At 40.9% G+C, this 24,460-nt stretch overlaps 3 protein-coding genes across 3 annotated transcripts; 1 reads left to right on the plus strand and 2 right to left on the minus strand.

Annotated features, from left to right (window-relative positions):
• Positions 1-1,518: 1,518 nt before the first annotated feature.
• rasl12 (RAS-like, family 12) lies at positions 1,519-9,850 on the minus strand. The gene is made up of 5 exons (XM_054620649.1): positions 9,739-9,850; positions 9,053-9,109; positions 8,009-8,082; positions 3,004-3,194; positions 1,519-1,852 (listed from the first exon to the last, which is right to left on the minus strand). The coding sequence occupies exons 1-5, from the start codon at positions 9,848-9,850 to the stop codon at positions 1,519-1,521; spliced, it is 768 nt and encodes a 255-aa protein (XP_054476624.1).
• Positions 9,851-12,317: 2,467 nt separating this feature from the next.
• kbtbd13a (kelch repeat and BTB domain containing 13a) lies at positions 12,318-13,808 on the plus strand. Its single transcript, XM_054608004.1, has one exon. It carries the CDS (start codon positions 12,318-12,320, stop codon positions 13,806-13,808), a length of 1,491 nt encoding a protein of 496 aa, XP_054463979.1.
• Positions 13,809-14,920: 1,112 nt separating this feature from the next.
• Positions 14,921-22,458, minus strand: ubap1lb (ubiquitin associated protein 1-like b). The gene is made up of 5 exons (XM_054621034.1): positions 22,348-22,458; positions 20,943-21,536; positions 17,661-17,810; positions 15,183-15,284; positions 14,921-15,055 (listed from the first exon to the last, which is right to left on the minus strand). The coding sequence occupies exons 1-5, from the start codon at positions 22,450-22,452 to the stop codon at positions 14,921-14,923; spliced, it is 1,086 nt and encodes a 361-aa protein (XP_054477009.1). The 5' UTR covers positions 22,453-22,458.
• Positions 22,459-24,460: the final 2,002 nt, after the last annotated feature.

The following is a 24,460-nucleotide window of genomic DNA, read 5'->3' on the forward strand; positions in this document are numbered from 1 at the left end:
TATATATATATATATATGGCAGCCATTCCATTCCAGTGTCTGTTGATTTCCAATACAGGCACACCTGATTCTACTTAATGAGGTACTGATTAGGTGATCACCTGAACCAAATCTGATTTAATGAAGAAAAGTATAAAAACCAGTGCTGTGGTCATCACTCTCATCTTGCAATAGGACCAGCTGGATGGCAGAAACAGTGCTAGTAGTACCTCAAAAGTAATTGGAATAAAAAAAGTGACTATTGACCATGCCAACAGAGTTAAAAAGAAAAGTTTTGTGTGAGAAAAAGAAGGGTTCAATTCTGGTTTTACTGGCAGAGGGATACAGTGAGTGTCAGGTTGCTTCCATCCTTAAAATGTCAAAGACGGCGGATCATAAGAACAAGGTCAAGCAGCAGACATCAGTCAAAAGACCTACGTTTTACTGTGTGATGGTGGTTTTGGTATTCTAATAGAGTCACCTGCAGTGCTGTTCTCTGTTTCAAATGGACTGCTTGGTCCATGGCTTGAACAAATTATTTTTACTTACAATAGTGGACTCTCTTGTGTCTTCTTTTGTCCTGTGACCCCTCAGTCTCTGTCCTTCATTGTCTCTACAGTTGTATATGTTGAACTCAGCCAAGCCAACCAAACTTGTAACATAACAGGTTAGAGTACGGCAAATCTTGCCAAAAATGATATAATGGGGCTTATGTTTTCTATTAAATGCCTACATTTGCCATGTTTTTGTATTTATTGTTGATTAGAGTGTAAATCAGCTAAACTTCGTTTATATTCATTTCCACTATAAGAAGTAGTGTTTCACTCTTCTGTGTTTCAGTGTTCAGTTCCAATGAACCTATTAGTGGTTATTTATTCAAAGTTAAAGAAGAAAATAGCATTATAATGTATTTCAGATCAGTGAGATATGAAAAGAGTCCGTTGTTGCACAATCGCCAACAGGTGTTCAGTTGTGCTGAGATATGATGTACTTTGAAGGCCATATTATGAATCTCTAGACTTGTATTTGAGTAAAAGTCCCATTTATTGTTCTGGAGCTCCTCTACAGCTTGGATCGACATGAAAAAATTCAAATAATCAGATTGTCTCTGACTCAGTGGGTAGAGCGGTTTGTCCATTAACTGCAAGGCAGGCTCGTCCTCCAATCAGAGGATCGGCGGTTCAATCCCCGGCTCCGGCAGTCCATGTCCATGGACACTTAGGCTGTGCCATCAGTGTGTTATTGTTAGTTAGAGTTAGACTCCTGATGTGCAGGTGGCACCTTGCCTAGTAGCCCCTGTAATCAGTGTATGAATGGGTGTGAATGATGATGTAAAGTGGTTTTGAGTGGTCGTAGGACTAGAAAAGCACTATACAAGTACAGTCCATTTACCGTTTTATATTTGGTTATATAGTTTTATAGCCGGTTGTGTCCAGCCCTGCTGCACAGTATATATATATAGGGTATATATACTGGTTATACTATATACACTGACTCTTTCACAGAGTCAGTGGTCTCAGTGGAGGGGGTCAGGGGGTGTCAGAAGATCTTGAAGCCTTTTAGCAGGGTGAGAGTGGCGGCCCTCCGTTTGCTCTGGGCTCTGGATGTCTTCACGGTGACCAGCTTGGCAGTGGCGGGGGCCGGCAGCTCCTTGTAGCAGGGGGTGGTGAAGGAGGGGACACCGAGCAGCGCTTTGTCCTCGCTGACGTAGACGGCCGGTACCAGACAGCCACGCTGGCCCCCACGCCTCGCCCTCCTCACCGCCTCGTAGAAGACGTGCTGCACGGAGAGGAAGTCCAGACAGGCCGACACCTCGAAGAACAAACAGCCGAAACGAGACGCCAGCAGCTCACCGTCACGCTTACTCACCTGCCTGAGAGGGAGTACACAGTTAACTGCAACCTGATTACCTGTGTCACAACTGAGGAAAGTTTAGACAGACGAAGGGCTCTGTATCGCTTGTTTCCCAGAGAGTGAATCCTACTGACCGCTTTTACATGACGGGGAAAGCCAGTGTGACATCAGAAACCAGCGCACAGCGGTGCACAGTCACACACTTCCACATCTAGCATGTGAGATAATGGGGAAAAAACAAAGGTGCTTTTTCTAAATTATTTTGAAAAAACACATAGTCATTTAAAAAAATGAACAGTATCAGTAATGGTAATGTTTAAATAGTAACAGCTAGAAAGGTGCAATCAGTTGAGTGCAGATCTCCACCAGGTGTCCACCATGGCTGTATTGTCTGTGCTGTAAAGCATCTTCAAACAGACTTTATTTGAATAAATAACGATTAACGTGAATGTAACAAGTAACAAGTAGCCTTATATGAGCAATGGGCTCGAAGTTGTTGTATAAGACACTTCATATAATCGTGCTAAGACAAAAGAAGTAACCTCACCAAGCTGTCTTTGGCGAGATACAGCAGTGTGTGCACTGGTAGTTCTGTTAGTTGTTATCCAAACACACCATCAAAAAAAAAAAAGAAAAGTGAGCCATGGAGCAGAGGTACTCAGCAGTATGTGCACTGGTACTTCCATTAGCTGTGTGCAAACTGTTTTCGCCCCATCGTTTCTCTTGCCACAGAGGAGCGTCTGGGGGTCGGCCCTGCACATTTTAAAATCTGTTAACAGTTTTAATTAAACGTTTAAAGCTTCCTATCTCATCTGGATTCCGTTGTCACCATTAGCATGCATATTTTTAATTAATAAAAGAGTCTATACAAGTAGTTATGTGTTAAAATGATAACAAAATAGAAAGCTCCCATAGAGCATATTAAGCATACCTCCTTCTACAAGGATGCATCTACATTTACTATTTCAGCCAAAGAAAAGAAGTTCATCTTCTCAGGTCTGAACTAAACGGTCTGGACATTAGGACTCAGAAACATGAGTTCTGATCACAGAGGTTTGGGCCAAACCTTTGTCGGATGATATTTGTAGGAGGAGGGGCGAGCGCCTGGAGTGATTTCTAGTTCCTATGTATTTCACATTATTTTTATAGGACACACACACAGATACCAGCCTGTATCTGTCCATGTCCAGCTTGTTCCCCAGTAGGATGATGGGAGTTTGTGCTCTGAAGGTTTTGTTGTGCAGGGCGAGGGTCTGCAGGTACAGCTGGCAGCCTTTGAAGCTCTCCATGTTGTCGATGCTGTAGACAACCAGGAAGGCGCTGGCCCACGACATATAACGCTCACTATTCTCTGGACCCTCCTGAACACACACAGAAACCAAAAACACACACTGCACACTCTTGTTCTCTTACCGGGCTGCTCTGTCATTCATATAACAAGGGTTTCAACTGTGTCCTAAAGGAACCCACTCTGAATGTTATCAGTCGATTGGATGGGCCTTATCAGTGGTTATCAGCCTCATAGATATGGGTTAGAAGGAGCCTGCTACACCTGTAGGTTCATCAGGCGATCTTCTTGATCACTGATACGAATAAAGGAAGACAACCCCAACCTTTAGTGGCTGTAGTAATAATGATGGGAGACATTTCAAATTCAGGAATGTAGTATAAACAGAGAATCGTCTGCGTAACGAGGAAGTCAGCTCAAACCAATAAGGACTTCCAGCTAGGAGACCGCTGTTCAAGTTGAGGTCTCATTATACATAAATGGTAAATGGACTTGTATAGCGCCTTCTATTTCATCCGATCACTCAAAGCACTTTAACATTACATGTCATTCACCCATTTACCCTTATTCATACACTGATGGCATCAGGACAAACTAACCATATTCACAAATGCACAGCCTTTAGGAGATATTTGGAGTTAAGTATCTTGGCCAAGGACACATCAACATGGACTTGTGGAGCCGGGGATCGAACCCCCAATCCTTTGAAGGAAGACCAGCTCTATATGTGAGCCACAGCCGCCCCAGTTACATCAGCTGAAGCATAACTTTGGGTTTGTGCCTTACGTACTTTGTGAACACCACATAAAGGTAGACTATTTGTTTTAACCTAAACCACAATCTTTTCCTGAACCAAACCAAGTTTTGTTGCCTAAATCAGTGTTTTTAAAATTAGGTACTAGTTACCCTAGGAGTAATTTAGGGTTTCGCCAGAGGTACGGGGTAAAAAAACATCAGTAATGCATAATTCCTAAAATAATAATGCTATAATAAATTCAACAAGAAGAAATTTGGTAAATCACATTTTTTATTCAAAAATGCTATTTTCAATCCTTACAGGAACAGTGTGTAACATTTAGGGGGATTTAATTGCCGAACTGGAATCTAATATTCATATGTTTACATCAGCGTTGAAACACCTGAAACTAAGAATCGTTTAAATCCACATAGGGAGAGTGTCCTGCCAGCAAATCCATCCGATTCTGCGCACATGCACGTCTACCCAGTATGTCTTGCAGGTGTATGCCCCTACTCTGCCTCTGATTGGCTACTGGCTGCTAGCTATGTTACTAGCCGGTGAGTCGAACTAGACAGGCCCTGTAGGAGCACCTCACCCACGGCAGCTCACGTTTTTGTTCCCTTAGTCTGAAGAGAGGCTTCCCAGTCCAAACAATGGTTGTTTTAAATATTAAATTCACTTCTGATAATATTTGATGCCAGAAATCAATTGTGTTGATTTGAATATTGGCAGTTTTATGCTTACCTTTTTTATCTGTACTTTTTAATGTTTTGGCATCATTTATTGTCATGCTGCAGCGTCTCTTCCTGCTCTATCTGTCGGGGCTGAGCTCCTCCGACTACACAACTACACACACACACAAACACACAGCAGACAAAGCTAAGTCTGCAAACCGCAGACAGGCTGCTCGTTACTATGAATGCAAGGAAACATTTGCGAGTAGTTATTTAATGCTTTGTTAAAAGTCCTGTTCAACAAGAATCACAGCACGAACGATTGTACAAAAGCTTTTTTTTTATAAACAAGCTTAAACAAAAGCTGTCTGTTTGCAGTCTAACTGTTAAGCTTAGGCCCTCACCACACTATTTCTATACATATATATATATATATATATCTTTTGCTACGTTTACACTGCGAGTCCACACTAGGCTGGAGTTTTAGGGCACCGAAAACAGAGGAGTTTGAAAATGCTCCTGAGGACGGATATGTTTGGAAACGATGAGGTAGACACCGCGTTGGCTTCTTGATTGGGTCTTAGCAGAAAACAAACAGCCTTTATTACCGATCGACTACCAGGTTAGTTCAACATGGATAACGGATTACAGGCGTTGCTGTCCATGTTGTCTATACTAGCAGCTGTTGTGCAGAAAAAGAATGTGTTTTATAATCCTACTAATGCCGACATGAGGAGGAAGCAGCTGTTATTGGAGCGATTAACGAGCGGCGTGTTTAGCGGCGTTATCAGCCCTTCGAAGCTGACGTCTGAAATCACGGTTTGCCGCTTCGAGGAGGATGATGGACACAAGGAGGAGGACTTTCCTTTTCTAATTAGTGTTTATTTTGTTCTGCACAACTATTGTGAAATCCACAAGGAACAAAATTAAAATGCTGTCCAGTATGACAGGGACTTCAGCCACCGGCAGAGCTACAATGCCTATAAAAAGTATTCACCCCCCTTGGATGTTTCCCCTTTTGTTGCTTTTATACATGAAATCATGGTCAATATAATTTGGCTTTTTTGACAAGAATTTGAAAAAAAAGCTTCTTTCATGTCAAAGTGAAAACAGATTTTTACAAACTAATGTCAATTAATTAAAAATATATAGTGTAAAATAAGTGTTTGCATAAATATTCACCCCCTTTAAAGTGACTGACCTAATTCAACAGAGGTCCAGCTAGTTGATGCCAGCAGTGTCACAATTAGTGAAATAGAGATCACCTGAGTGCACTTGATGTGTGTCAAGTGATTGTAGTATAAAAACACCTGTGTCTGGGAGGTCCAGTCTCTGGTTCATCAGTATTCCTGCTACAATTGCAACATGCAGACAAAAGAACACTCCAAGCAACTCAGAGAAAAGATCATTGAAAACTACAAGTCAGGAGATGGCTACAAAAAGATTTCCAACTCACTGGACATCCCACAGAGTTCAGTTAAATCCATCATTAAGAAATGGAAGGAGTATGGCACTTGTTTAAATCTGCCTAGAACTGGCCGTCCTCACAAACTGAGTGATGTAACGGCGTTGAAAAATAATAAAAATAAAAATTCTAAAACCTTCCTCTAAAGTTTATACAGGAAGATTTTAGAGGAAGATCTTAAGTATCAAGCACTACCTTTTATTATAATTGTATTAGTATTATAATACTCTGATATATTTTCTGTAATCAAGCAAACAATGTGCTTTATGTATACACCGGCATGCGCATGCCCAGTGTACTTGGTTGGTCATTTGAAAACAATGCTAAAACTCCCGTGTGGAAGAAAATGATTTTTGTTTGAAACACCGTTTTAAATAGTAGTTTTCGTATGTTTCGTACGTGTGGACATGGCCTTAGTTTGTTCTTGTAAACTTCTCTGCTGGCTGAGACAAAGAAGCCAGGAGGACAGAGGACAGGAGTAATGACTGATACCGACTGATGTCTGTGCTTTTCATTCTTTGTACCTCAGTGTGGTAGGTGCAGTTTGGCCTGTCTGATAACAATGACGCCCATTCATTCGGCTGATAACATTTGAATTGGGTCATAAAGGACCATAACACTTTTCATACAAACCACTTTACACTAAGGCCATGGATTTAAATATATTTCAGAATGTACATTTAGTAAAAATGTACATACTTATTCTCCAATTGGCGTAGTGCACATACATGTCAGACACAAACAGTCCCAGCATGCCTCTGGGTTACATGCATTTAAGAGGGACATTTAGAATTAAGTCACGCCCTTTTTAAATAACATAAATGTTTTGTTTTGTTTGTCTTCGCCCTATGTAAAGCGCCTTTGGGTATCTAGAAAAGCGCTATATAAAATCAAAGTATTATTATTATTATTATTAGAAAGTATTATGCTGAGTGGATTCTGTTTTGTTTTAGTTGTTCTCACAGTTGTGTCATTTCTAAATTGTGAAAATTTGCATTTGTTTTGCCTTAATGCCTCCTGGTCTCAGCTGAGCCTACTGTAGTTGTGTCTTCAGTGAAAACCTTAGCGTCTGTGGTGAACAGTTCCTGTGTTCCACCAGCAGGTATCAGGCCTCGCTCACAAATGGGTCTGAGCTCTGATTGTGCGTCAATGTTTTTAGATGCACAAAATAAAATCACCCTGCTAGAATCCAAAAGATCAAAAATGACAACACACTGATGATATGACTGTGACCTGAGCAAGTGACCAGGTGTTTATTGTGATGGGTTACAAGTCCCTTCACTGCAAGGTCTGAGACTTTTCTTTGTCTTGATGATATTAAACTGAATATCTTTGTACGGTAAAAAAAATAATAATAATCTGGTGTCATCTATTTTCTGCCTCCTGCACTGTAAATCATGAAGACTTTGGCTTGTGTTTGAGAAGCAATGAACATACGACTAGATAAATGAGACTTGGATTATACTGCACGAGTTGTGCGAGAGTTTCAATACAGATGTTTTCATATGGTTGTGTCGTTTCAAAATCGACCTCCGTTTATGTCCGTCATCAAGACTTTTCTCTTATTTTTTTCTTCTACGTTAACCATGGAGGTATGATTTCATGTAACAATGGATGAGTAATTGATATACAAATGATCATTACGGTGTGAAGTATTACTTTAATAACACACTAATGTTTTTCAAATTGATTATTATTTTGTTTGTTTTTGATGATAAAGTATATTTAATACATGGTCCCTAATGGAAAAACTGCATTGTTTTCTTCTTGTATGTAGCAGAGTAGATACTTTATGGTCCTGAATCTGACAACTGCTACTGTGATTTGATTTCTTTTTTTATTTGATGTAGTTTGGAGCCCTTTTGTCTGATTTTCATGGAAACAATAAAGAATAGCATTTAAGCAATAATGGGACACACCGATGAGGTAGAGGTAGAAAACATGTGAGTAAAACCTTCAAGCCTTCCTACCGCCTCCCGCTGAGCGTCAACACAACAGCGTGTTCATACCTGGTCACAGGTGTCCATCACTCTCACTGTGACTGGCTGCTGGTCCACCTTCTCTTCTGATGAATAGATATCCTCTACACGGCAGCCAATGACACAGAGGAGACTGTTACGTTTTCACAGATACATCCTGATTTTTCTAGAGTGGATGAAGAAGTACTCAGATCCTTTACTTAAAGTCCCCCTCCTCTCAAAACTGTGTTTTTTGAGCTTCACTGTCCAGAATAATGTGTGAACAGAGTTTGTTTTCACATTCAAGTTTTTCTGAGCTATCCTGGAAGTACCTGCAAGATTTATGACATCGAAACTGGGTCCACAACCAATCAGGGTCCAGTAGGAAACAGGGAAAAGGGGAAACGTGGAGTCTCCAGGTCCAGGTCATCTTATGAACAATATAAAGATTCAGAGAATCTGGATTTTTTTTCATTAAGGAGAAGAAATTTTAACTATAGAACTCAAGGCACAAAATAGTATGTCATGTCTGGGAAAATATATCTGGAGGAGATCTTTAAGTAAAGGTACAAATACCACCATGAATCTTAAAGTACCAGCAGGTCAACAAGTTCTGCTAATCTTTACTCTTTTTTAGTGAAATAATGTATAATTGTGCCCCTTTATAGTTAATTAAAATGGAACCATGTGAGACGTTTAGAAAGTGTCTCATGTGTGGAACTGTAACAGCCCATAATGAACTGAAACCCGTAGCAACAGACAGCAACTGCTTTTTTTGTAAAGTTCACCACTGGTTTAATATTTTAACAATGTTTTGGATTTCATAAGCTTGTCATCTGTGCTTTAATACAAACTCTTATTCTGTAAAGTCCCCATTACTAAAGTTATCAGAGATGTCGGGCAGTAAAAAGTACAAAATATTTGCCTCTGACATGTAGTGGAGTAGAAGTATAACGTTACCTCAATGGATATACTCAAAGAAAGTACATGTATCTCAACATTGTACTTCAGTACTTTGAATTAATATTCTTAGTATCTTTCCACCACTTATTTTCTGTGTATTGCTCTTATTAAAATGAAGCAGAGGGATCTCACCTAGATGGGGGTCGTATTCACTGATAAAGCGCTTTGTGAGGAATTTGACAGTCAGTGCTGTAAAACAAAGAGACAACATGACACAGTCTGACTGACTGTGGGTCCTCAGGGGACCGGGGTCAGTGAGGGCCCTGAGAAAACCACTGCTTCAAAAACATGCACATTTAACATCAGAATTAAACTCATGAAGTACAAAATATCTGGATGGTGTTCATGCTCTATGTTACTGACTTTAACAACAACTTCCACTGAAAACACCAAATAAAATGAACTGTCACTTTTTTAGCTTCAATGCGCAGAACTTAAATAAAGTAAATCAATTGAATCAAGTTAAACCAAGACAACACATTATTCTTATGAAGCTGTGCTGCAAATTACCGATATATTATTCATATTGTCCATTAAACCAGAAATAAGTCATTAACTGTGTTATGATTTTCCTGTTTTTTTCAGGTATTTACGTGGAAATAATGGCTTTATGATACATAAGCAGAAATGTATAAAACATTGTTGGGGGGGAAAGTTATTATTCTTGGGGGGGAAAGTTATTATTCTCTAGCTAATTAAGAGTCAGTATTTGCTCACTGAAGTAACATTACATGAACAATCCGTTACAGTCAACCTACAGTTCTTAACATTTCCTGCAATGAAATATTTGAATGAAAAATAATAAGTTAAAGTTAGACCTGATTTCCCGCAGCCCACCACACCAAGGAGCACCAGGTTACACTCAGCTGGACTCCTGTCGGGAGCTGTGGCAGAGTTACACGTCTTCCCTTTCCCAAACATCACCGACATGGTTGTCTTCAAACAATCGGCTCCACGTGCTTATTTCAGTCAATCTCTGCTCTCATTTTATAATGCTGAAGAAGAGACGCATTTCCTTAGAGGCAGGCTGTGATTGAAAAAACATGCGCTGTTGTTTTTCCTTTTTTTCTTTGAAGAAAAGTAAAAATGTCCTCTACAGATCCAAGTGGATGGAAAACTGTGCTGGTCTCAGTGTGTGAGTCCTCTGCTCCCGTGAGAGGAAAAAAAACCGTCTCGTGTGCAACTGGTGCACTGACCTCTCCATTTTAGGAAAAAGACTTCAAACTGAGCTTGTAAAAGCTGAACTGTAACGTAACTGAAGAAGCAGCCAGTTCACTGAGCTGAAACCAGGATGGCTGCAAATCTTCCTACAAGCCATTCAGACAGCTGGATATTTGTGAAAGGCCTCATGAGCTTCTTATGTTTGTATATGTATTTATATTTATATATTATAAAGTTTGTTTCCCATCATGCAGGGGGCACTTCAAGCTTTTCTGGGCCTGGGAAAGATGCCTATAAACTTAAATATACTGATTCGATTTTGGTAGACAAAGGTCAAAGGTCAAGTTCACTACTGCGTAAGTCAATATGCATTTTCCAGACAAATATTTTACAGGGAAAAATAAATGAGGACATTTTGGACAGACATTAATGTAATTAAAGTCTGCTAATTGAGCTGTTAGCAGTTGCTGTTTGCAGTGTATCCATAGATGTACAGACAATTCTCACTGCATTACTTTGATAGTGAAGAAAACTTAAGAACAGGAAGATTCTCAGGCATCTCTGCAGTAATTACATTGAATGTGTTGTATCTAAGAACTGTTATGCTGCTCATTCTGTACACATGACATCTATTGCATTCTGTCCATCCTGGGAGAAGGATCCCTCCTCTGTCGTTCTCCCATAGGTTTCTTCCTTTTTTCTCCCTGTTAAAGGGTTTTTTAGGGGAGTTTTTCCTGTGCCGATGTGAGGGAAGGACAGAGGATGTCGCATGTGCACAGATTGTAAAGCCCTCTGAGGCAAATTTGTAATTTGTAATTCTGGGCTATACAAAATAAACTGAATTGAATTGAATTGAATAATAAGGAGCATCTTCTCTCTATGATTTCTAAGTGGATTTATGAAAGTCAAGCAGTCAAAATTCATATGAAACAACTTGAAGGAATGTTTGTTTCCTGTGATACGATATAGCCATTAGCCATTGAATTAAGATCAATTTTGGTTTCAGAAATGGAAGGATCTGGTAATACTTAAACATGATAATAATCTGAATTATTTTTTATTTGAGCTATTTTGCACTCAGAAGACCTACGCAAAAAGCTGAAAAACACTAAGATCATATTGACTGATAATGTAATGGTTGTTTATCTCAACATAGCAGCATGATCATTGATCTGGAGCGTGGTGTGTGTCCACAGGATCAATGTAGTCCAATATTCACTCTCTGTTAGCTCTTCTTTTATGCTGCTCATTCTGTACACATGACATCTATTGCATTCTGTCCATCCTGGGAGAAGGATCCCTCCTCTGTCGTTCTCCCATAGGTTTCTTCCTTTTTTCTCCCTGTTAAAGGGGTTTTTTAGGGGAGTTTTTCCTGTGCCGATGTGAGGGAAGGACAGAGGATGTCGCATGTGCACAGATTGTAAAGCCCTCTGAGGCAAATTTGTAATTTGTGATTCTGGGCTATACAAAATAAACTGAATTGAATTGAATTGAAATTCTTTTGGACACTATCCACTCCTGATGGGATTATATGGGCTTTAATGTTCCACTTACTTCACAAGCCACACATAATTGGACTGCTATGTTTTATATATATTAACTACTATCAAATGGATTTACTTGTGTCATTGTTACATTTGTTGCCATGGAATGTTGTTAATCTTGATTTAACATGTACTTAATTTTGAAAGATTGAAAGAGCAACACAGCTTTCTTAGCTTTCTTCTTTTGTGTGATGATTAAAGGTCTACTCGTACTCCAGTAAAGGTAGCAGTGCCACAGTAGAAAAGCATTAAGTTACAAGTAAGAGTCCTGCTTGTCCTTTCTTTTCAACGCCTGCTGAAATAGTAGCATGCACACTATGTGGCCCAGGGGAACTCCTATTGTTACAGTTGGACCGTTCCTGCTGCTCAAGGACAAATCCTCAGCTGTTCCACAGCTGTCAGCCACAGACAAAGAGCATGAATCGTCAGCACATAGTCACCCTGCCATTATCGGGCTCCTCTTTCTCCTCTGGCCGCATTTCATCATAATGTACTTGAACTGTGTCACACGTCTGCCTGCTATGTATAGAGTCTGTTCTCAGAGCTGTGAGAAATCTCTGTCAGATAGCATCTGCTCTGGATAGGAGGTGCTCCGTCTCACTGGCAGTATGTAGTAAAAGACCGCTGATGTGAAGTACTTTGATCTGGATCAAAGCTTTCTTGTTGTGATCGTGTATTTCAGCTGGGATGTGATGAAGATCCGAAGCAGGGAACTGATGGAGACCGACAGCTGCTCAAGCTTCAGCCAGCCGCCGGGACACTGTAAGCCAGCGGACAGCCTGAGGGTCAGCATTAACGACAGCTCTTTCATTGTGGACAAAACCAATCTGTCTGAGAACTGTGAGTACTTCAGAGCATTGTTTCAGTCAGGAATGAGAGAGTGCCAACAGGAAGAGATCCACCTGCAGTGTGTGGGGGTCCTGGGCTTTCTGGTCATGCTGAAGGTCCTGGCCGGGGAGCACCCCGTGCTGAGCAGCGACCAGATCGTGGAAGCCATCGAGTGTACGGCTTTCTTGCAGGTGCCGGCTCTCACCGAGCACTTGATCAATATCGTCAATTCTGAAAACTGCCTGCTCATGTACCACACGGCTGCCACCTACGGTGTGTGGGAGCTCTCCCACAGTTCAGCCTTATTTATCAGAGATATGTACAACGACCTGAAGGAGGAACTTCACAATTTACCCAATAAGCTGGTAGAGAACATCGAGTCCCTTCTCCCGAGTAGCTACATGGCAGTGTGCAGCCACTCACCTTCCACTGAGCAGCTGAAAGATCTCCAGAGGACCGTCTGCTACCTGGACGAAGACCACAGCGAGTGGAAGGTCCTGACTCATTTACCTGTGATCACTAGCACCACGATGGCAGGCGTGGCGGTCCTAGACAACAAACTATACATCATCGGAGGAGTGCATGATGTAAGCAAGAAGGTGGTAGAGAATGGCTTCTGTTACAACCCTGCAGCAAACACATGGTCCACCATCTGTGGCTCCCAGCAGCTACGCTACAACTTCACTCTGATAGGTCACAAGGGCAGCCTCTACGCCATTGGAGGTGAGTTCAACATGAAGACCCTGTCGTCTGTGGAGAGATACAGGGTGTCTAATGGAAGTTGGGGGTTTGTCTCCCCCCTGCCCTGCCCTGCAGCCTTGGTGGTGTCTGCTACAGCCATGAACAGGATCTTTATCTGTCTCTGGAGAGGTAAGGGGGCCACAGATATACACGAGTATGTGTCTGAACGAGATCAGTGGCTTCTGGTCACCACGCTCATCCGTGAGCAGAGTTATGGTCTTTATATGGTGGCCCATAAGGATAATCTGTATGTGATGCGCAATGGACCCTGTGATGACTTCTTACTGTGTGTTATGGACTGCTACAACCTGAGCTCAGGCCAGTGGACGGCCATGTCGGGGCAGTACGGGAACAGCAAAGGCTCTCTGTTCACTGCTGTGGTCAGAGGAGACTCTGTGTTCACGCTCAGCCGGCAGTTGACCACAGAGTATTCTGTAGAGGATTACAAATGGAAAGTGAAGCGAGAGATGAAAGGTTTTGGCAGGATTGGATCCATATATACATTCCTGATGAGGCTGCCTAAAGCCATTTCCACCATGGGAAACTCTGTGAATCAGGACCAAAAAGTCAGAGACCGCCCCAGATTCTACCCACGATGCTCTGATAACCTGTAACAGCTGCTGAGAAATCACCAGATGTTCTGCTGAGAGAGCTCGTCCTGAGACATGCGCCTTATTTTCATGACTCTGGACATGGTTCAAAAGAAGTCCAAAGAAGATGGACACATCAGACAGGTCTGAAACAAACCTCCAGGTTTGACAAATGTATTTGGAAGATGGAAAAAAAAGTTACGACCCACACAGATCGACTTCCTGCTTCGACTATGACCTGCTGTACTCACTGTATTCACAGTTTTCTCGTAGAATGCGGGGTTACTCTTTATGTAATCTGCTAAACTGTTGGCTTGTTTACAACCGACTGCTCATACATCGTTTTGGGGAATATGACAGAGTTTGCAGATCACACAGCAATTATTTGGTAAGTGATAAAAGTCAAGGAAATTTTTTTAAATAAAAGTCTAGTTATGATAAACTGGAATAATCCTTAATAACCCGTGGCTCAGTTTTGGTGATGTTAAAGTGAAGAAATGAGAATATGTTGGGTTTGTGGGAACCAGTCCCTGATGGCCACTTCCAATGTTTTCACAGAAAACAAATCAAAGAGTTGATTCTCAGAGAGATTCCTTCTAGGAACAAGGTCAAATGAGTCTAGAAAACATGAGAGCAAAGAGTGAAATAAAAATATATATATATATGTATATATATGATAATTGAAGAAAAAACACTGTCTTAGGGAATTTTTACAACACTTCTTTAATAAATCTGTCACAGTTACAACTACTCAGATCACTTGGGACCGTTACAGATGATTCAAGTTCAGTCACTTTCAGACATGAACACAATGTTAATAAACACAGGAATGAAAATGTGAAATACGAGCTTATCATCATCAACAATTTTGGGGAAGGCCACATCCATCTTCAGCTATAATGATTTAACAGAATACTGTAATCGTTGTTCTATCTGTGCCTAATAAAATAATAGCAACCTGAAATAATACATTTCAGGTTGCAGCAGGGTTATTTAAAGTGTGTGTGTGTGTGTGTGTGTGTGTGTGTGTGTGTGTGTGTGTGTGTGTGTGTGTGTGTGTGTGTGTGTGTGTGTGTGTGTGTGTGTGTGTGTGTGTGTGTGTGTGTGTGTGTGTGTGTGTGTGTGTGGATCTGCCATCACGCCACACGCATCATCAGCTCCTCCAGCGCCCGCTCTCTGTGGTTTTCATGGACCAGCAGAACTTCTTTGATGGCATTTTGCTGGAAGCCCATCTCATTGAACTGACTCAGCAGATGGAGGAACTCCTCTGCCTAAGAGGAAGACATCAATATTTTTTTTACAGTTCTATCAATAAAAATGAGTATCAAGGCAAAGTGTAAAGTCTTGTTGTCTCTAATGAAAGACTCATGTGATGGTGTAGCTCTCTGCATGTCTTACCTTTGTTTCACAGTTCTGAAACATCTCCAGAGCCTCTTCTACCAGAGCCACGTCATAACCCAGCTGACACAGATGGTCACACGCCACCAGGTAACTCAAGATCTGCAAACACACGCAAATATGCATTCAACTTTTTTTTTACTTTAAGTTATCCTGGTCATATAAAAAAAAAAGCTGATGACTCGACCTATTAAGGCTAACAATTCAGTAATATTAGAAACTCATGTTTAGAGCACTAGCCATCTAGCAGTGGTGGAGGAAGAAGTTAGATATTTTACCTTAGTCAAGTAAACATATGTAGGTATAATCAGTAAAATGTCCCCTTTGACTGTTGCACTAATATAGATACCATATAATTAGATTATTATTACTCATGCATTAATGAAAAAGATGGGTTTGAGCTCATTTTGAACTATTAACTAATGATTATTTGCATTATTAGGTAATCTGCTCATTTTTATTGTCATCATTGATTGATTGATTAATTGATTGATTGTTTGGTTTGTCAAAGAAAATACTGAGAAATGCCATCACAATTACCCAGAGCCCAAAAGGACACCTCAAGATTTTGTCCCCACAAATACTCCATAACTCCAAATAAATCAAACTTAAAAGAAAAGCAGGAAATGAGAAGTCACAACCCTGAAGAGGTGTATATATATATATATATATATATATATATATATATATATATATATATAAAATGAACTTTTTCGATTTTAGCAAATGGCTGCAATGAAACAAAGGGTGAAAAATTTAAAGGGGTCTGAATACTTTCCGTACCCACTGTATATGTACACATAAAGATGCCAGAATGTCAAACAAAAGCACTGATCTGCAAATCAGTGCTGCAGGATTATTCAACCCGTTTTTATTTAACAGTGAAAAACAAACTATGTTTCGTGAAGATTTCTCCTCATGTAACTTCAGGCTAATTCATGCTTATTGTTATTTGCATGTGTTTTCTTTTGAAACTTCAAAGCTGCTCAATAAGTACTTAATCAAGGGGTTAAAATGGATCAGAATTAGCAAATTACAAGCAAATATTGATAATTCAGCCAATGTGTCTATCCGTGTCCCCCCCTCCCCCCCTCTCACATACTGTGCTGTGGCCTGTGAGTTGCTCTGAGCAGACGTGAGGTGAGGTTATGGGAAAAAAACTTGGAGCAGGCTGTGGAACCGCTGAGGTCTATTTTTACTGCGGCTTAAAGAGACTTAGTACGCTGTGTTTTGGTTCCACTCCCACCTCCAGTTGGCTATTTGGTACATCTTCTTGGCTATTAGAAAAAAGCTAAAGGGAAATATATATATATATATATATATATATATATATAATCAAATCCTTTGCATTTGATCTGACCGTTAAAAAGTGGGCGGGCTTAGAGTTCAGCGTGATATGAAACTACAGAGGACTGTTTAACACACACACACACACACACACACACACACACACACACACACACACACACACACACACACACACACACACACACACACACAGACACACACACACACACACACACAAACACACAGACACACACACACCTCCCGCAGCTGTTGTTTGATCATGAGAAGGATGAGGTAAAGATTAAAGGGAAACTTTGACGGGTTTCAACAGGCAACACATGCAGATGAATTTATTTTTTAATTGTTTTATATGGAAGGTGGGGCTAGCTAGTCACCTAAACTCTCATTTGATTGGGTGATTTTTATTTTTTGTAAACGCCCCTGAGTGCAGGAGGAGTCATCAAACATTTGAAACAGTTTTACAGAAGATAAAAGACAGTCATTTGTTGTAAAACTACTCTGATGGAGATTTTTTTTGACATATTTGGCATATAACAAGAGATAAATGAATAATTTACACAGTAATTAACTGGCTCTTTAAATTCAGGTTCCAATTCAGGAATGGTGAAGAAACCGTTGTTTTTGAGTGGAATATCAGTTGCAAGTCCAATTTGAATGAAGGCTAGACTTAAATCAGCCAGTATATGTTATAATATTACACTTATGTGTTTGTGTTGAAAAAATGACCATCGACCGACTATTGTCCTCAAACATCCAGTATCTATGATTTTGATGCATTGTTCAGCAGTGTGTAGCCACAGTCTTAAATAAGAATCCTACTATGGCATAGACATGACCTACTCTGCCTCTGATTGCTAATACCCATGCCTTCATTCATCGGGTTGGTTAGGGCTAGGCATGAGGAGTGACACTGGTGAGGGTTAGGGTATGAATATCAGGGTAAACCAATCAGAGGCAGAGGGCGGGTCATTGTGTGATTTATAATATCGCTTCAAGGATTCAAGATTCAGCCACACTGCTGTCAGATCATGATCGTAGTCTTACTGTTTGTGACACTGATTGAACTGATCCTGGGTCAGTGTTAACACTTATTGAACTGATCCTGGGTTCATCTGAAGGGCAGACAGTAAAGAAAAGTCAGAGGTCTTAGAGAACGTGGCGCTGACCGACCTGATCCGGGGTTTGCCGGCCGGTCTTCTGCAGTGCGATGATGGCGGTGCGGAGTGGGTAACCCCGGGCAGTGATGGCCCCCAGCAGCTCTCTCTCCTCCGGGCTCAGAGCCGACAGGAGCTCTGCTGACGAGTCGGAACCGGAGGACTTCTAGGAAACAAGAGATTAGTGAGTGTGTTTGTTAACAGAGGAGAACCGGGCAGTGAGGACAGATAGCAGCACCAACTCAGTCATATTGAGTCTGACTCCAATGCCTCAGATTCCTTTCTGTAATAACAGCTTTGACCCTGAGGTCTTTGCTGAGAAATATTTTATATTTTTATTTTACAGACTGGACATTAGGCAAATACATTACCAACATGACACATACACAAATCAAATACAAAGAACGCAGAACAAAAGCAGACAAAGGAATATGGGGAAGGCCCCTACTTTATCCCATAATCCCTCTAGGCCCTGATCCAGATGCCTTAATGTGGCAGCAGCTCTTTCCATCTGTATTAAATCTATAAACTATTCCAACCAGCTGCTATATATAGGCAAGGTTGGAACTCTTATCTTCCAGTTCATAACAAGTTTCCGTTCCCTTACAGATTCCCTTATCGCTAATGTGTCTCTAGTATGCATGTATGGAGTGTAGGACATTCAGAAACATCCACCTGGAGGATCTCTGCGAGGGCATGTGTTACCTCTAACCAGAGGGAGTTCCCTGCAGGGCATTCCCACAGTGCAACAGGGTGCCTCTTTTACCACAGCCATGTCAGCATTTGTCTGTGACTAGAATTTTATTACATTTTACTGGGGTGAAAAAACCTTTCAGAGAACTTCCACTTGCTGCTTCCAAAGAACCTCCTATAACCTGGCTAGATTCAGAGAGCAGACTTTACACAGTCTATTTTAAGAGTGCAGATCCCTGAAAGAATGTTGGAAATGTGATCTTACTCAATGGTTATGATTGATTTTCCCTTCCAGCTAACACAGTGTTGACATTCATAAGCAGAAATAAAAGGACATTTAAAGACTGAGGTATCGCCAACTTGAATATAAATACAGTCAAACTCATTCTGCTGTGATGCCAGTCCGGGTGTGTGTGATGCTACAGTGTCTGTAGTGTCTTAGTGTCTGTCCCTGGCTTATGTGTGGAGATTTATAGCAGGGCTCAGGAGAAGGTAATGCCCTGAGCTTTACACAGTATTCATAGTCTGCTCTTGCAGACCAGAGTAAAGGGCTAACGATACTGCAGATTCCAGAGCATTAGCTTTTCCTAAGCCACACTATGAACTCTCACTCTTGAGACTAAAGGTTTTGGTGACAGCATCATAGACTGTATATGATAAGTGGATGTGGTTACATGATGTCACCCATTGGTTTGTGGACTACTAGTTTGAAGTTCAGCCATCTTTGAATTTGAAACCAGAAGTCACACAAAAGGGTTGTAGCTGACCAAACGCTGAAAAAAGCTCATTTGTTACACTTTTGTTATCCCATCTTGCTAGGATGAGTTAACCGTCGAGTCTGTAGGATCCAAGATCAAATCTCGCTCACATTGGGAGCCAATCAGCCAGACCACATGCCAAGCTGACTGGCTCACATTGAGCTCCGATCTTAGTAATGTGTGGACAAATGATCAAAAGTATGCCTCTATCATCTTCCCCGCACCCAGGAGTTCCACTCCCGAGGAGAGCAAAGGAAGATAAGAGGATTAACAAGGAGACCAAAACGTAATTATTAACTTCCTCATACAGAAAACCCAATGTGAAAGGGTTCATGTTCTGAGACGAAAATACAGACAACTTCTAGAGCCTACACTATTGTAGAGACCTGTCGATCACTGTGTAGCCCCGCCCTAAAGCATACCCTGCTTTAGGGTTCTTTGACTCTAAATGGAGCATAATTTACTAAATGAACATCATGCTGTATTGAAGAAGACTTGAAACTAGAGATTGAGACCATAAACTCATGTTTACAATGTTTAAAGAGAGAAGTAGAGTCATTTTCTCATAGACTTCTATACAAACAGAGGAGTCGCCCCCTGATGGACAGTAGAGAGAATGCAAGTTTTAGGCGCCTAAGCATTAACTTCGGTCATTTGCCGCCTGCACAGAATGGTCATTTGGTCTTGTATGACAATATGACGGGTGTTTTGGTGTGTTTAGGACATAAGCTGTTCATTAGTTGTTGTTTTTACAGCACAGTCATCAATCATAGGACAGTGACCGTTTTCATTGGGTACTCCAGCATAATGGATGTGATATGATAAAAATCACTATGATTTTAATGTTCTGGCTTTCAGCGTTAAAGCTGCACTAACAAATATTTCAATAAATACCAACGGATGAATAACTGTGTGTAATGTGAGGGGCGTCTTGTTTAGCTGTCTGACCCACCACTTCAATGTTTTGGTTCACTCTCACCGCTCTCATGTAAAAGAGCCACAGTACACTACTTCCTGTGTGGCAGACAGCAGACGGACACAGTTAGAGTATAGCTAGAGAACATAGTGGAGCATTTAGCAGTTGAAGAGGGTTGGTGGGGACCAAACACAGAGCTAAAAGAGAGGAGAAGAATTTGGACTGACATTCACAAACCACAAATGAATCATCACGTTGCTCTGGAACTGCTGGATTTGGAAATGAGCACCTGTTTCCCGGGACAATTGATTCTGCAGTATTCACATTACTAGAAACTGTTACTATGGAGCAACAAGCACAAGCAATCACATGATCATACAGCTTGTGACAGCTCAGACAGAAGACGTCAATTTGAAAGTGAGCTCACCAAATAGCTAATAATGCCTTGTTGTAATGTTGTAATAAACTGTAGTTTTCAGTCAAATATGAGGACTTTTTTCAGGTTTCTTTTTTAAATTTGTCATATATACTATGGTATGGAGTTTGGCTATGTATATATTGTCCCGAAACTGGATGAAAACATCCTCACAATAAAGCAGAAAGTTGGCATTTAGACGTCATTGCCTTACGGATATAATGTGCGAAAGGACAGAATCAAATCAATGACAAAATGTATTTATATAATCTACAGTACAAACACATTTGTGATAGTGAAATGTTTTACATTAGGGATAATAAAGCACCCACTAAAGGGCCGACTTTTTCCTCGGCCCATCACCGTTCTCCATCTAAGAGTTTGAAACTGAAACGCATCCTGTTATCTTGCTCAAAAAGTCAGAATGCTCTTTTAAAATCATTACTGAGAATAAAGCTAGAGCTCCATTAGTCACAATACAACATGTTCCTTCATGTTACAATGTTTAACTCTTACCATGTGTTTTGTGTTGCGGTCGCTGATGCTGGGGAGCACGTCCACTGTATTGGCTCTGGTGTTGGGGGCTCTGCTAACGGGGGTCGTGTTTGAGGACAGGCTGTCTATGTTTGGACCGGGCTGTTCGGACGTGTCCAGCACTGAAAGGCTGCACTGTCGTAGGTTCTTCCTGCGCTGGTGAGGCAGGCTGCTGAGGCAGGCCGGAGGGTTCAGGAGGTCTGGGACAAATGCTCTCTGTGCTTTCCTCTGACCACGATGACATGAAGCAGCGGAAGTTTCTCCACCAGAGGAGGCTTTCACTGACAAACATGTCTTGGCTTTTTCTGCAGACTCATCCTCAGAGTCCGAGATGGCCAACGTAGTGCGCAGGACGTCGGGGTTAAGGCTGTGGGAGCGCTGTCGAGGATTGGGCTCCCAGAAGTCGGAGCGGTGGCGGCTGGCCAGGCGGCTCTGCTGCGGGCTGCTGAATATCATCCAGTACGGCGGACAAGACGGCTGCAGTCCTGATGAAGAGGAGGACGGCTGAGGCGGATGATGGCTGGTGAAGCCACTCTGCAGCCCGGTTAGCACCCAGTTCTCCAGACTGAACTCATACTGTCACATGAAAGAAAAAAACACGTTAGTGACAGAAACGATTCTACCAGGCACACTACTCTGTAGCTTTCTCTTTCCTCTGGGCAAATGTCGTTATTGCAACATGCAGGAATCTCAATGGATTTCAGTCTGTTGGTCAAGTTATCAAGTGAAATATTTTAACACCTGTTCATTATGGAAATTTTGGGTCCAAATGCAAACAGACAGACAGACAGACTGACAGACTAAGGCCATTGTTCTAGCGCAGCTAAAATTAAAGAGCTGTAGCACGGTAGCATGCCTTTGTTGACTGAGGTGATGAAATACAACTCATTTGATTTAATAACATCATGGCCTTTTCCTCTGGTAGCAACTTTAGGCCAAACTTTACGTTTATTACCGGCTAATGTTTACCCTTAAAAGTCTTTAGTCTAAAAGCCTGAAGCCACATTGGCAGCCGTTCAAGCCTACAATAAACTGTACAGATCATCACACTGACAGGAAAGGGTGATTCTTTCAGCCAGAAGCTGAACATTCAAAGTTTTGTGCTTTGAGCGATGCTGAAGGGAAGGCCATGGGTTCATAAAGATCAATGACAGGTCAATGACAAAGTTCAGTCACAAGTTTTAGTTTTGGGCTGACGAGACTAATACATCACAGGTGGATTCAATCAGGGTAGACAATTACAATGGCGCGAAAAATATACAAAGGCAGCGAACACAAGACACAAGAGGCAGGGAACTTCAAAATAAAACAGGAAACATGCTAAAATAAATACCAAGATCGTGTGTCACATACTGTACACGTTCAGACAAAAAGAAACCACACTCACCTCTGTGTCCTGCAGTCTGCTGAGATAATCAGGGACAAGAACTTCCATGTCGTCTTTGACTTCCTGTGAGGCACCCTGTGGCATCTTTAGAGGGACACCATCCATCCTGCTCAGTTCACTGGTACACACACACACACACACACACACACACACACACACACACACACACACACACACACACACACACACACACACACACACACACACACAAACAAACATGTTTACTGAAGTCCCTTTTTGGGGATTTTTAATAGACTTAGGATCACAATCACACTCCTTCACACATTTAATCAACTTTGTCTCAATGTGCCTACTGTCAACTTTCCTTTCAATATATTTTAAATGAAATCAAGTCTGGAGAACAACCATTTTCGGGGGGTGTGGGACACTTTGATAGTAAATAAAGAACTTGTTCACTGTGCTGCTTCATACAAGTTTACATCATCTCTCACCAGCCTGTGGAGAAGGAGGTATATTTTTATCTTTTAACTAAAGAAATGCAAACTGAAAGCTGCATTACTCTCTTGGAAAATTTGTCAATTGATTGTATTAGTTAGTTAGTGATATATAAAGGGGATCTGGTTGGCAGTAAGCAACAGGTTAGTTGGTTAGTTAAGTACAGCCTCTTATGATGAGCATATGGTAAAAACAGATATGTTTGCAAGGTTAGAAGCAAAGCTTTAAAAAAAAAAAAATACTTAAACTTACTGCAGTTATTTGTGTTATTAAAGGTGAGCTTTGCTGGTTTTGGTCAAACTAGTAAAATTTTAAATGTACATTTTTATACTTTTTTTTAAAATGATGAGCAGATTAAGGAGAAATAAAGATCAATCGCCACAGACAAACTCCTGTCTGTCTCTTTTCTTCCTCGCTGTGCTGTATACTGATATATCTATCTCTCTAGCTCTCTAGCTCCATTCATTCAGCCAACAAGTTTTTCTCAAAGGAGGAGAAATTAGAGCTTCACTGCTGAATCATCATGACATCCAAACATTGGGCAAACTAACTGACTTTTTAGAAAACAATTTAACGTTTTGTTCAGGAACACAGATACAGAGGATGTTATTATTTTAATTTGGGGAAGCAAACATCTCCATAATAATGAAACTCTATTATCATTTTAAATCTGGATTGACTCATTTAGCTACTCTCTGATTAGTACTAACCTTCGATTTAATTAATCCTTGTAGATGCAAGATGTTTTCATTTTGGGTTGGAATATACTCTATAATAGTTTTAGCTTTTTTTTCAGATTTGTATCTCTCACGGTTGAATAAACCATGATGGTCTGCACAGGGACAGTCATATCCTTACTGAGGTCTGCAAAGACAGAAATCTACATGAACCGGTCGTGCGTTTGACGGATGGGATTTCAGCATTGCACACATTATCGTAAACAATAGGCTTGTGGTCAGACAGTACAGCTGGTACCTTTGACTCTCTGCTCACTGAGCGGTTCACACAGTCAGATCTGAGAAAAGCTGAAAGCTAAATCAGATTAACTCTCCCAGAAAACTTGTCTGCTCACACGCTGCCTTTCTAAATTGGTTGAGTGTGTTACATAACTCGGAGTGGATCGGTGCAGGGAAAGGATCAGACAGCATAGATCATTCCTGTGAATGGCTGAGAGCAAACCTTAAGGCATACGTGTCCTGTGAAAGCTAATCAGATGTTTACTCCAGTAACCAAAACACCAACAGACCAGATGGTCCAGGACTTACATCAGCAGAGAGGACGGCTGCTCTGTAAGCTCATGGTGTTGTCTCTGACGTGCTCAACCGAAGCAGGCTAACGGTACTGGACAAACAACATGCAACATATCTGACCACTTCCAAGCAGACTAGTTTAAGGCCAGTCTAACTTAAGACATGTTCATCCTTGCAGAGCAAATACTGGTTGTTCTGCTTCTCTATTTTCATTGTTATATTGGGATCTGCAATAAACTTATAGGTAGTAGATAACATGTACTACAAAGCAAAAAGTATTTTTTTGCTGAAACAAAACAGAAAACTTTGTGTTTTGAATTTTAACAATAGTGAATATCCTAAAATGATCTTAAGATCGAAGGCTGCAGGATCTTTAAATCACTTCTTAAAATTATTATATAAAAAAA

This window comes from Anoplopoma fimbria, chromosome 2, assembly GCF_027596085.1.
Source record: "Anoplopoma fimbria isolate UVic2021 breed Golden Eagle Sablefish chromosome 2, Afim_UVic_2022, whole genome shotgun sequence".
Classification (NCBI taxonomy): domain Eukaryota; kingdom Metazoa; phylum Chordata; class Actinopteri; order Perciformes; family Anoplopomatidae; genus Anoplopoma; species Anoplopoma fimbria.

Bases quoted from the DNA above. Each gene is read 5' to 3' on its own strand.
- ubap1lb (XM_054621034.1), bottom strand. From the start codon at position 22,452: ATGGATGGTGTCCCTCTAAAGATGCCACAGGGTGCCTCACAGGAAGTC. The intron at 15,285-17,660 runs GTCGGTCAGCGC...GTGTGTTTGCAG, and splicing joins GCCGGCAAACCCCGGATCAG to ATCTTGAGTTACCTGGTGGC. The intron at 15,056-15,182 runs GTAAGACATGCA...TCTTCCTCTTAG, and splicing joins TTCAGAACTGTGAAACAAAG to GCAGAGGAGTTCCTCCATCT.
- kbtbd13a (XM_054608004.1), top strand. From the start codon at position 12,318: ATGAAGATCCGAAGCAGGGAACTGATGGAGACCGACAGCTGCTCAAGC.
- rasl12 (XM_054620649.1), bottom strand. From the start codon at position 9,850: ATGTCGGTGATGTTTGGGAAAGGGAAGACGTGTAACTCTGCCACAGCT. The intron at 8,083-9,052 runs GTGAGATCCCTC...GCTGCCGTGTAG, and splicing joins TGAATACGACCCCCATCTAG to AGGATATCTATTCATCAGAA. The intron at 3,195-8,008 runs GTATGAACACGC...GTGTGTGTTCAG, and splicing joins TGATGGACACCTGTGACCAG to GAGGGTCCAGAGAATAGTGA.